Below are 13,474 nucleotides of genomic sequence, written 5' to 3'. Positions count from 1 at the left end.
CATTTACCTCCCAGGGTTACTGTGAATGACCAGAGAGAAAGTGCCTGCAAAGCTCTCTCTTTTTTTTTTTTTTTGAGACGGAGTTTTGCTGAGTTGCCCAGGCTAGAGTGCAGTGGCTCCATCTTGGTTCACTGCAACCTCTGCCTCCCTGGTTCAAGCAATTCTCCTGCCTCAGCTTCCCAAGTAGCTGGGACTACAGGCGCCCGCCACCACGCCTGGCTAATTTTGTATTTTTAGTAGAGACGGAATTTCACTGTGTTAGCCAGGACGGTCTCGATCTCCTGACCTTGTGATCTGGCCACCTCAGCCTCTCAAAGTGCTGGGATTACAGGCGTGAGCCACTGCGTCCGGGTACCTGCAAAGCTCTTATAGAAAGACAGGTACATAGTATGAAATCTATCTGGGCTATTTTTATTTCATTATTACTTATTTGCTTTCCAGTAAGAGATGCAATTAAGGCCAATGGAATACACATTTTAGTTTTGGTTTTCAAGCTTTAGAACTAAGATTCTGAAAATACTCTTTGGAGTCTGTATATGTATACCCCAAGGCAAGTTTATTCATGCATTTTTGATGAATATGAACAAATATTTATTAACAAATGTGTATTGAGTGTCTGCTCTGCACAGGCCCAGGGATGCAGCAGCACGTGATACAGATAAGGCCCACTCCACTGGTATTTAGATGCCAGGGAGGGCTGCCTCGTGATAGTTGCTATCTCTTCTGAACACAACTTTCGTTTTCTGCTGATTCTGTAATAACATACTGAAGCAAACTTCCTGAAAACAAAACAAAATCCAAGCAACCTACAATCTCCTCTTTCTCCCCACATTCCGCCCAAAAGGGGAGCTTCAGATAATATAATCCTGTCCACAGTTTATGCACAGCCATCGTTTGCATAGTTTTGCTTTCAGCTAGTTCCGAGTATTGACTAAAATCTTTTACTTGATGCTATTGAAAACAAAGGAGGTGCATGCACGTGTGCGTCTATGACTGGAGAGGTGCGGCTACCTATGTAATTACGCCCGGGATATAACTAGGGAAACAAAACTCTCTTTCAAAAAATAACTCAATGGATTAGAAGTTTATTCTTAAAGTGGGTGAAGACTTGTTTCAAAAATCTGCAGATAAATAATAAGTTACATTAAAAGCCCCAAATGCCCAGTTTAGTTCCTGAGGTCAAACTGCAAATAAACTATGTCTTGAGGGGAACCATTAAGGGGAACTTAAAATAAGAAGCAATTTACCTAGCAGTATCCTGGTGCTATGGAAGGAGGAATTCCCTCCAGAAGAGCTGAACTGGACCTAGGAGGGCAGTTTACTGTAGGATTTGTTCCACTTGCTTAGCTGCATTTCAATAACTGAAATGTTGAATACCCACACACAATTATTTATCTTTCAAACAAAACACTAAAGTGTTAGTCTTCTGTGGGATGGAAGGAGAAAGAACTGAATATCTTGCTGCATAAACGATTTCTCTTGGTAAAGATTGTTATTTCTTCTGAAATCTTTCTCCTCTCTTTGAACAGATGACCCCAAAGCCATTATTGCCAATCTCACGGTAAGTGTTGCCAGTTGTCCCGCCTCTGCCCTCCCCAGGCCTCTGCCCCTGGAGCAGCCTCCCTCCCGTGCGTGACTCCCCCCAGCGGGGGGCAGGAGGAACACTTTCCTCACTGCCCTGCCATCCTGTGTATTTGTTTCCTTAAGAGCTTTCAAAACTTCTGGCCCGTGGTCAGCTGCAGGCTCCCTAATGGTCTTGGCAGTGATACAAATGGAGACTATCTGATCCTTCCGTTAGAACTGAGAAGTATTCATTCATGATTAAACAAATCTTTACTTTCTCTGAACCAGAACTGCCCACCCACTCTGCTCCATTGTTCCCGGATGCTGGGTAGCAACCTTAATAGCTCAAGAGCATCTAACCAGATAAGCCTAAACCTATGTGCTCCTCGCCTCCCACTGACACCCCGCCCTCAACCACTTGACTTGAAGGAGTTGGGAAAGGCCTAGGAGTGTGAATTGCTCTTAGCGATGGTCTCACAAGCCAGGAATGCATCTTAAAATTCCTAACTCTTCTTGGATAGCCTGTCATATCATCTCCAAGGTTACTTAATCTCTTTCGAATCTATTTGTTTTCAGCGTACATTATTTGATAGAAACAAATTTCATTTATTCACGAACTAACCTTTAGTTAGGCTTAAAATCTCCTTCAGCTTTCTAGAGAAAGAATTTGTGAGAATTTTTCCAAAAGGCATTCCATCTAAAGTCTGATTTCCATTTCTATTTCAGTGTAAAAAACCGGATCAGCACTTTAAGCCTTACTTGAAACAGCACCTTCCCAAACGTTTGCACTACGCCAACAACAGAAGAATTGAGGATATCCATTTATTGGTGGAACGCAGATGGCATGTTGCAAGGTATCTGGTATATGGGCTATTTCTGTTTCTCATTTCCACAACCACCCTTTTGGCAACTGGAACTATTTTATCATCCTTAGTCATCGCTGAAGGAAATATCAGTTGGAAATCTCACTGTTTCCAAAGATTTTGTGGTCTACGTAACCCATCAGTGATGAGACAGCATATCTCTATGTTCTGGGTCTCAGCATCGTGGTGTCTCTTTATAGTCTGTCAGTGCATCTGTGTGTGTGTGTGTGTGTGTGTGTGTGTGTGTGTGTGTGTCTCTTTCTTTCTTTGAATTTACATTCTAACCTCTATTCTTACTACTTGGGTAAGTCAAAAGTATAAATGGGACCTTGCCCTAGTATATTGGGCTGATTTGATCTCAGTTGTTGAGACTTTGCTTGTAGCAATATTTATAGAGGACTTCAGAAAATGTTAACGTTAAAAACTCTGTTATTGTGGGCACTTTTTACATTACTTTAAATATTCCCGATGTTTGCCTTCTATTGAACTACAAGAGACTCTCCAATGTTGAAGAGAAGGTTCCTTGCTTTTGAATGTGGTCTAGGACATGTCTGGAGGCTCTAACAACTTGCAATGAGTTAATTATTAAGGATTTATCCATTTTCACAGAGACCTGGAAGTAGCTGTTTCCCACTCACTCTTACTCCAACTTTCTGCTTAAGAAAAGTGCTGTGAATTTGTCTATCTCAATAATTGAACAACTGCCACATGCACTCCAGCTAGGTACTAGTTTGCAAGAGAGAGAAGATAACAAGAAAATATTTGGAAACTCTAAGTTCTAAGAAGAACTTAGAACTCTAGAAACGTGTATCAGTATGGGACGCTTAGAGAGACACATGGGACAGATATATAAATATGCTGTAATTTTCTGGGGTGTACTTAGAGTTAAATATGTGGGATTATGAAGAAAGATGTATGAAGAACAGGAATTATTGGAGTCTTTTAAAACAGTTGTGGGAAATCCTCATGGAGAATTTACAGGGATGTGACTGAAATTAATTGGCTAAGTATGTGCTCCTGAAGAATTAATTGGCTGAGTATGTGCTCCCTTTTATGTGTGGGGCAGCTTGGAAGGGGTCACACTGGCGCAGGTAGTAGGTTCAAATGGCAAAAACATGGGAGCTGAGTAGAAGTTAAGTGAAAGATGATGACAGTTGGGCAAATTAGTGTAGCCCAAAAGCAGGCATGTTGGTTAACAATACATCTTTTAAATTGAACTCTTCTTGCATTGTTGAGGTATTATATGCGTATGTCTTATTATCCCAAGCCCTTATTATTCCAAGGTTGGAGACCCATGTGTTAGATTTTTTGTTTTCCCAAAGCACTTTCAGTGCTATGCACACATAGGTACCTAGGAAATGTTTGTATTAAATAAACATGAAAGTTATTTTGGAAAAGGGTCACATGACACTTTTGCAAAAGGTGTCTTCTGTCACAAAAGGAAAGATCAGATGGTCTTGATGTCTAGAGTATTTCTGTTTTCTGTTTCTAAATGAAGATGTTGTCTAGGTGAGCCATGCTTTTGTCAGATATGTCACGATTACCGTTAAGTTGGCTGCTTAGTTGTACTCTAGTTGTATTGTATATTGATAGATAAAGTTGCATGCAAACATTTTTATAGAATATAGATCTCCATTCATTGTTTAAACATCACATATTTATTTTATTTTAAATTTTAAATTATTATGAGTATATAATAGGTGAGACATCACATTTTTTTAAAGTGCCTACTACGTCTTGACACTGAGCCTAGGGAGGGGTACATAGAAATGAAACAGACAAACATGGTCCTAGAGTCGAGAATCGTACAGTCTTGGAGCTAGTGAAGCACCTAGACAGGCAGAGCATGACTTTTGACAAGTGCCCTACTTGGTGTCCTACTTGGTGTAAGCACGAGGTTCAAGGAAAGCATCATGACTTCTGTTCACAGGTCTCCATTTATCCTGCAATAACTGTCAAAGAAAGTCACTTGGAGAAAAGAATAGGATCCTCTTTTCATCATCACAAGAAGGATGCAGTTAAAATAGAGACAAATAGACTTTCAAAAGCCCCTTCTTAGAGTTTCTTTGTACCCTGAAATTACCTTTTTATCAGAGTAATTTCATTAAAAAATCCTAACTGATCATGAAATTGTTTCAATTTAGGAAACCTTTGGATGTTTATAAGAAACCATCAGGAAAATGCTTTTTCCAGGGAGACCACGGATTTGATAACAAGGTCAACAGTATGCAGGTATGATGGCACTACTGTGAATTGAAGTTGTGTTTTAGTGATTCTTTGAAAGAATAAGTAATGATGGTGTGAGTGAGGTTGTATGGTAGTCATAAATAGAGGAAGGGTTCTACCTAACAATACTTAACTGTTTTTGTTTTTCTTTTCTTTTGGAAGACTGTTTTTGTAGGTTATGGCCCAACATTTAAGTACAAGACTAAAGTACCTCCATTTGAAAACATTGAACTTTACAATGTTATGTGTGGTAAGTCACTTATTTAATCAAAACCATTGAAACAATCTTTAGTTAGTATATGATCTTTCTCAATGTCAGAGAAAGAAATGAGGTGTCTATTTTCTGGGACCACCTCCTCTTCCCCACAAAAGGTTATAACTTGCCCATTGGTTCAAAGACAGAATATTATCCCCTTCTAAGGCTTCTTTGTCTTCCTTCAACAGTTGACTAATGGGGCGTTTTCATAGTGTTGCTGTTGGCAGCCTCTGACTGGTCTAACATAGCATTACAGTTTGACACCTCTGGTCAGAGACCTGATGAAGCAAGAGTTCTGCATAGAGCCCTCTCCACCTCCATCTCTCGCATTGCAGCCCAGTTAAAAATGTTGCCAGCTTGCATCCTGGCCAGCTATTTATGTGCTCTTAATTATTTTTCTTCCTTGAGCTTCTAGTTGCTGAATGAGGACAACTTTTCCTATTTAGTAAGGGAGTGCCAGTCTGGTGGTTAGAGGGGGAGTCTGCAAGTCGGGTCTCCTGGGTTCTTTTCCCATCTTGGCTGCTAGCTCTCCCCTGTCCTGCCTCTGAGCTCAAGCAAGTCACTGAATATGCACTTGGCAACCATTCATTTGCTATGAAATCAGCCTGTTCATGGCTCAGTGGCACTTCAGGGGACAGGGCCAAAGCCTCCTCACGTCCCCACACTTCTGTGGAGTCATTAGAGGGCAGACTTCTAGTTAGCTATTGATTATAAGTCTCATTTCAAAAGGTGGAATTAAACAGTCCCAGAGAAGTGCAGAAAAAAGTGATAGTGACATGGATGGTCCTTGGGTTGTAACTATCACAGATACGGGCAATAGTTAATCAAGGTCTTGTTCCTTCACTCTTTCTTTTGGGAATCTCTCTCTCTATTCATGGTCAAGCAATGAACTTGGCTATTTCAGAAAGCTGTGGCAAGATGTACTCAGTCCAGAATGGTTCAGGAGGTAAGGAGGGGGTGCCTGCCATCTACATTGGGTTTTGTCCAATTCTGATTTGTGTTCAGAGTTTTCAGACCCCATAGAAGGTGAAGGCTTTTAAACCTTACCATATCTCATCAAAAAGATGTAAGAAGCACCTGCCTCCTTTTCTTACTTTTCATTAGATCTCCTGGGATTGAAGCCAGCTCCTAATAATGGGACCCATGGAAGTTTGAATCATCTCCTGCGTACTAATACCTTCAGGCCAACCATGCCAGAGGAAGTAACCAGACCCAGTTATCCAGGGATTATGTACCTTCAGTCTGATTTTGACCTGGGCTGCACTTGTGATGATAAGGTAGAGCCAAAGGTAGAAATAATCTTTATGTTTATTATGGAGGAATGTGTTGGGTGGCTAACAGTACTGGTCAGTAGAACTTTCTGTGACAATGGACATGGTCTATAATTGTGCTGTCCAAAATGGTAGCTACTGGCTAGTGTGACTGAGGAACTAAATTTTTATTTTATTACTTTATAATTAAAGAGCCCTATGTGGCTTGTGGGTACCATATTGAAAAGAACAGGTATAGACCATGAAAAACAAAAAGTAGAATTCATGTTGCTAATCTGTGGAGTCACAGTTCTCAACCAAAATCTTTTTCTATTTTCTTCAACTGTGGATCACATGTCCGTTAGTCATGGTCCCAATGGGAAACAGGTGGCCCATATAGAAGAGATTTTGAAAAAGAGTTTAGGCCTGGCGCAGTGGCTCATGCCTGTAATCCCAGCACTTTGGGAGGCCGAGGCAGGCGGATCACTTGAGGTCAGGAGTTCCAGACCAGCTTGGCCAACATGGCGAAACCCTATCTCTACTAAAAATACAAAACAATTAGCCAGGCACAGTGACGCACGCCTCTGATCCCAGCTACTCGGGAGGCTGAGGCGGGAGAATCACTTGAACCCAGGAGGCAGAGGTTGCAGTGAACTGGGATCGTGTCACTGCACTCCAGCCTGGGTGACAGAGCGAGACTCTATCTCAATAAAAAAGAAAAAAGGAAAAAAAAGAAAGAGACTTTAAAGGAATTGTTTCAGTCATATTTAATGGGTAATTTACAAGGGCTGAGCAGCGAGATGGATGGAAGTCAATGAGGAGTGGTGAAGTGCCCTGGGGTTTGCGTGGTACCCTCCAAAGCTTGAAGGGTGAGGGGAAGGAGTAAGTTTCCAGCATATGGAAAGAGAGCTGAATAGAAAGGAACTATTGTCTTTGGCCAATGAGTGCAGCTTGTGCATTGCAACCCAGCAGGGAGCACTCCCAGCAAGGGGAATACTACCCTCATCTCCCTCCCCTGTACTTCCTTTCACATGTTTCCCCTTGATAGCGCCCAACAGCGAGCCACAGGGCAAGTTTGCTCTTTGATGCCATCCCTAGAGGTCAGCCTCCCAGGACACAGAGCAGGGTGTGGGAGGGTGCAACAGGGATGTGGTAGTGGTGCAAACAGAGACTACTCCTGCATACTATGTTTGGACAGTTTTTCTTTTTTTCTTTTAGATGGAGTCTTGCTCTGTTGCCGAGGCTGGAGTGCAGTGGCGCGATCTCGGCTCACTGCAACATCCGCCTCCTGAGTTCAAGCGATTCTCCTGCCTCAGCCTCCAGAGTAGCTGGGATTACAGGCACCCACCATCACTCCCAGCTAATTTTTGTAGTTTTAGTAGAGACAGGGTTTCACCATGTTGGCCAGGCTGGTCTTGAACTCCTGACCTCAGGTGATCTGCTTTCCTTGGCCTCCCAAAGTGCTGGGATTATAGGCGTGAGCCTCCATGCCCGGCAGTATATATCTATTAAATAATGTATTAAGTAATCTTTTGTATAGTTTCCTAAAATAACCTATACTATAGTTTTGCATGTTGTAAAATTTTAAAAAATATTCTTATATGTATCTTGCAATTATTTTGTTTATCATTATGTTTTTGAGACATGTATATTAATACATGAAGTTTTAGCTCACTTATTTTTACCACTAATACAGTGGTTAATGTTTAATTGTATAAATATACCATAAGAATTTTTTTTTCATTTTCCTACTTAAGAACATTTAGTAATTTGCACACGTTAGCTCTTACAACGATGTTACCACAGACATTACTGGAAATGTCTTCTTGTACACATAGGCTAGGATATATAGTGAAGGGTAGAGTTGCTGACTCATGATGTTTCAGAATTGCTGAGTCATTACTTTTTAGCTTTGGTGAAAAGTGATTTCATAAGTTAGTTTGGGAATCACTTCAGTGTGCCTAGAGATTAATCTGAAACATTTAGGCATTATCCTAATTAACATACATACATATGCCCAAAGCATCATCAGTACCGACATGGGAAATTGGCACCGTGATTATCCATAGTTTTAAGGAAAGGAAACAGAGATTGAAGAAGGTGCTTACAAACGTAGAACTGCTAGAAGTGGAGCCCAGAATGTCAGTTTGAGAGAAAAGAGTAATTCCTCAAAAGAATGTATGACATAGATGGAGTTTAGAGTTCGCTTTTGAATTTAGCAGGGTGCTAAGTAGACAGCAGGGCATAGGAGAGAAAGAACATTTCTGATTTGCTTTCTTTTTCCCTTAACTGGTTTTCACACATGAAGAACAAGTTGGATGAACTCAACAAACGACTTCATACGAAAGGGTCTACAGAAGGTAAGGGGTTGATGCAACACAATCAGATAAGGTTTTTCTGGTTTTCAAAAATCTAAGAGGCTTCTTGTTTACATTATAGTGTAAGCACGATACTGTTTAAAATTAAAATTTATATTGCAAAGTGACTTTTATACCTGTCTGGCAAAGGATATTGGTTTATTCCATGTACAGAGGATGCCAGCTGTGTAATAGAAAAATTCCAATAGCTTTTCTCCCCCTTCAATAGCTTTCAAGCCCTCTGAAAAATACACAAACGGTTTGTATCTGATGGGTCCTAAGTTAAGGTGCTATGGGGCACTCCTCTAAAGGGAATGATAGTCACAATGATAAATAATAGCAGCTGGTGCCCATCCCGAAATGATCTACCTCAAGAGTCAGTGTGTGTATTGTGAAAGGGAGAGATGCACAGAAGGAAGCAAATCAGAACTCCCTCCCACATGAAAGATCATCTCAAGCCCTAACTCTTACTTTATGTACAGTGATAACAAGCACATATTAGTGAACTTTTGCAAGCTTATGATATGACCAAAAAAAAACAAAACAAAACCCAGTGACTTTAAAATGGTTTCTTGCTCCCATTTTACATTTTAGTATGCTGGCTGTAGGCCAAGGGCAGCTTTGCCCCATGTGTGTTCTTTATTCTGGAATCCAGGCTGAAGGAGTAGCCTCCATCAGAGACATGTCTTGCTCTTGGCAGAGGGAAAAGAGTGGCAGAACTGTGCACTGGGTCTCAGTGCTTCTGCTTTTATGAGGTATATGTCACTCCATTCACAGTTCGCTGGCCAAAGCTGAGCACATGAAACCAATGGTGTAGGGAAGTGTATTTTTTCCATGGGGACTCTATCCTGCAAGTCATATGGCAATGGGTGGAGGCAGTAAATAATGAGGAACAAGAACACAATCTACCATGCAGTCTTTTTTTATCTGATTGTGAAGTTTCACAAAATTGGAGGAAAATAGAAGGGGAGCGGAAACCTCCTATACGTGTTACTAGAGTAGATGGGACAGCATGTTGAAACAGCCAGGAAATGACTAAAAGTGTATGTAAAACGCAGAAAGAACTCAAGCATAGCAGCCACAAGTCATGCAGCAAAGATGCACATGGTCAAATTCTCCTGAGAGCATCGCTTGAGTTATTAGCTTACATATGGTTCTGTTTATCATATACGCTCTTTCCAATCTGATTAAGTAGAGTTGAGGAAACCAGTAGAAGATTTGATTTACTTGACTTATTTTTCCTCTTTTAAAGATCTTCATCTGCCTCCTTCTTCCTTTTCTGTATCTCCATCCCACTTCTCCCTTTGATCACAGAACACACAGACTCTGGCATAGAACTGAATGAACCTCACTTTGAAGATAGGCCATTGTTGGTGGAAGGCACACAAATCCTTCACAAACTCTACAAGTGATTTGCAATGTTTGACACCTAACCTCTAGTGGACTAGAGTGTCATTATAGTTAGAACAATTAGAACATTGCTAGAGTTGAAAGATGGGGAGTCTCATGATTCAAGTTTTTCAGATATTTAGTTGCCAAGGCAGAGAAATACTACTCAGATGTTTCTCTTCTAAAAGTCTGTAATGACATTAATTATGGTAGCTTCTATTGGACTCCCATGATTTTGCTGATTCAAAGTCTGACTGTTCATGGTACTAAAGCATTTCTGTCTGAGAAAAACATTCCTGCATTTAATTTGTTGGTGGGTGGCAGTGTCCTCATGTGACAAAACCAGTCTCACAATTCGGTATAAACAATGACTGCAGCTGGGCACAGTGGCTCACGCCTGTAATCACAGCACTCTGGGAGGCTGAGGCAGGCAGATTACCCGAGGTCAGGAGTTCCAGACCAGCCTGGCCAACATGGTGAAACCCCATCTCTACTAAAAAAATACAAAAATTATCTGGGCGGTAGTGGCGTGCGCCCAGCTACGTGGGAGGCTGAGGCAGGAGAATTGCTTGAACCTGGGAGGCAGAGGTTGCAGTGAGCCGAGATCGCACTACTGCACTGCAACCTGGATGATAGAGGGAGACTCTGTCAAACAAACAAAAAACATAATCACCTCAAACTCTAGAGCATAAAAATAAGAGACATCTTCTTAGTGAATCACTGACTCTCAGGGCTGTAAGGAGGGATATAGTTAGGAAGGTTATATCTCCATTGCTCTGCTCCGAGTGGAACATGAGTTTCTTACTTATATCACTGAAGTGTCTTTTTCTACCACGGAAGCTTAAAGTTTATGTATTTTCATGGAAACAAACCCTTGTGGATTCGTTCAGCAAGCATTTGTTGAATACTGACACTGGGCTGGCACTGGTTACTCTGACGCAACTGTACCACTTTTAGTTTCTAATTCATGGCTTCAAAGTGGTGGCATAAAATATTGAGGGGAAATCTAGAATAGCACAGGTTATTCTAAATCTGCTCATAGCCTAGTGGCAACAGCCTTTAATGATACAAGAGCATCTTCAAAAGTATTTGTCTTATTATGTGCAATGCATTTGCTTGCTTAGAGGCTGGAATGTGTATAAACCTCAATGCTCTTTCTCCTGTTGCTCTTTCTCTATCTCTTTGTCTCTTGGGCTTTGTCCCCTTTTGGGCTCTATCTCGGTCGTTTCTTCAGTGGCAAAGGGACGTTTTCTTGGTCTGAGTTCTTTCAGACCTTTATGATGTTTCCTGTGTTATAAATTTGGCCTCCCATTTAAAATGTTCAGTGTCTGCCCTACTGGAGGAGATCTTTGTGAATGTGAACACCATGTGTGTGAGCACATGTGTGTATGTTCAGGGGAATTACTTCCCCTTTCTAGGTACCTTTGAGTACATATCAAGGCTTTTAAAGTAGTTTGTAAACCTAAACTTCTATGTAGCTGTAAAGTTGTACTATTTTTATTATTAGTTTTTTAAAACACAGATAGTTGATATTTTTCAGAATACGTCATGTGATATACACACTTCACCTATAACATTTATATGTGGCTGTTTTAATGTCATATGCTGTAAAATCACTCATACATCTGTACAAAATACATGAGTAAAAGCTGAACGTTCCAATAGTGAAACAATTACGGGGATATCTGTGATAAAAAAAAAAAAAAAAGAGGTGTATTAAACTAATCTTGGGCAATATTTTGCTATAAATATTTAAACTGTTATGGAATCAAATCCTTTACTAAAATAAAGAGAAAGAAAAATGTAATCCTCAAAAATGGCAATCTAAGCTGCTTGCCAAAGTTTAATATTTCTAGATATGTGGTAGACTTCAGATCTTAATTGTGTGCCTGTTGTTATTTCTGGATCTCATAGACCTTATGTCTTGGCAGACTTTCCATGCAGCAAAAACTCATTTCCTTGTGGCATTGAATCCATGGATGAATGAATGAATGAAAAGAAAATTTAAAAAATCTCTTGTAGCAAGAAATTCTGGCACTATAGCCAAGTATAATTTTCACTGCAAGAATAATTGCACCATTTATTTTCACCTTAGCCTTTTCTCTATTTACATTGCTATAAAAAAGTGTCACATTTTCTTAGGTTAGCACTCACCATCATCTTTGTGAAAAAGGAATTAAAAATAATTTTAACACCTATGTATACTTGGCTCCTTATCACACACAATGAGAAGTTAGTTTGGATAGGAAAATGACTTAAACACAGCTGGACCCAGTGGCTCACACCTGTAATCCCAGGACTTTGGGAGGCCGAGGTGGGCGGATCACCTGAGGTCAAGAGTTCAAAACCAACCTCACCAATATGGTGAAACTCCATCTCTACTAAAATTACAAAGATTAGCTGGGCATCGTGGCATCCACCTGTAATCCCAGCTACCAAGGAGACCGAGGCAGGAGAATCGCTTGAACCCAGGAGGTGGAGGTTACAGTGAGTCGAGATCTCGCCTTTGCCCTCCAGCCTGGGCAACAAAAGCGAAACTTCATTTCAAAAAAGAAAAAGAAAATTGACTTAAACACTAGTAATTCTTGTTAACTTTAAAGCAGAGTCCTGAATATGGCTACAGGGGGAGCATCTTCTTTAGCTTTTGTCAATTCCGGAATGTTTCTCATTTGTGTTATTTCTTTGGAGATATTGGTTGTTCTAGAGAAAGAAGGAGATAGCACTCACTCGTGTTTCTGAGTGTCTGTGTCTGCGTGTGTTATCTGTGTGTTTTTGGGAATACTTGGAAGAAATCAATACATAGTAATTGTTTTTTGTTTATAGTAGAATTCAAGATGAATTTGATGGTAGATTGAATTTTAACAACTTTTACCTAGCAATATTCTTTGCCAGTATTGAGGTAGAGCACATACCCTTTACTAAACAGTACAACTGCATCTGCTACAACTGCAGCTACTTTGAGTTAAGACTAAACAAGGCACTTTACATATTTTGCCTGTAAACAGTGCAACATTCCAGGGAGATATAAAGCTTTGGGAGATTAAGTTACAGAGTACCAGAACTATAAAGAGCTGAGATTAGATTTGAATGCAGTTTTATAGGGCACTGAAGCCCATGTGCTTTCATCTGAAAATGCTTCTTATTCTAAGAGTGGGAACAAAGGGAATACGTCAAAAGGAAATTTTGTTTTTCATGTACATTTTGTAGCCTGAGTAGAGAGACTTTTTGCTCAACAAAAAAATTTGTATGTCAAAGTTTGGAAGTTGCTTCTGAAATACTAGATGCTTTGACAGAAACTACTGTCCTCATTAGCTTCTCAGTGGGCATTACTCGGGCAGGGCTCATGCTTGGGAGTAGGTGGATCTTTATTCCTGTATAGTCTCCATAAAAAAACCCAGCAGCCAGCACCCAACTGGAGACCATCCAAAAGGCCAAGCAGAAGAATAATGGACCAGGAGGGTGGAGGCCTAGGATTCTAGTGCTGCTATGCAGCTGAATTATTTTGTGCAAATCATAAACCTCCAGTTCCTTCATCAGTAAGCTGGAGATGATACTATTGATCTGCCCAGT

General features: G+C 40.5%; 1 protein-coding gene across 5 annotated transcripts in view; it reads left to right on the top strand.

Moving 5' to 3' along the window:
• The window catches only part of ENPP2 (ectonucleotide pyrophosphatase/phosphodiesterase 2), a 118,190-nt gene that overhangs the window by 86,649 nt on the left and 18,067 nt on the right, over positions 1-13,474 (top strand). For 4 of the 5 annotated variants that reach the window (XM_025393769.1, XM_025393770.1, XM_025393768.1 and 1 more), the window contains 6 exons: positions 1,530-1,561; positions 2,290-2,417; positions 4,571-4,658; positions 4,815-4,902; positions 6,013-6,197; positions 8,467-8,518. In XM_025393769.1, coding sequence (XP_025249554.1) covers positions 1,530-1,561; positions 2,290-2,417; positions 4,571-4,658; positions 4,815-4,902; positions 6,013-6,197; positions 8,467-8,518 — 573 coding nt within the window. The remainder of the gene's footprint in view (positions 1-1,529; positions 1,562-2,289; positions 2,418-4,570; positions 4,659-4,814; positions 4,903-6,012; positions 6,198-8,466; positions 8,519-13,474) is intronic. The other variant, XM_025393767.1, reaches the window with a different exon arrangement.

This window comes from Theropithecus gelada, chromosome 8, assembly GCF_003255815.1.
Source record: "Theropithecus gelada isolate Dixy chromosome 8, Tgel_1.0, whole genome shotgun sequence".
Taxonomy (NCBI): domain Eukaryota; kingdom Metazoa; phylum Chordata; class Mammalia; order Primates; family Cercopithecidae; genus Theropithecus; species Theropithecus gelada.
This window is presented reverse-complemented; position numbering and strand designations above follow the sequence as displayed.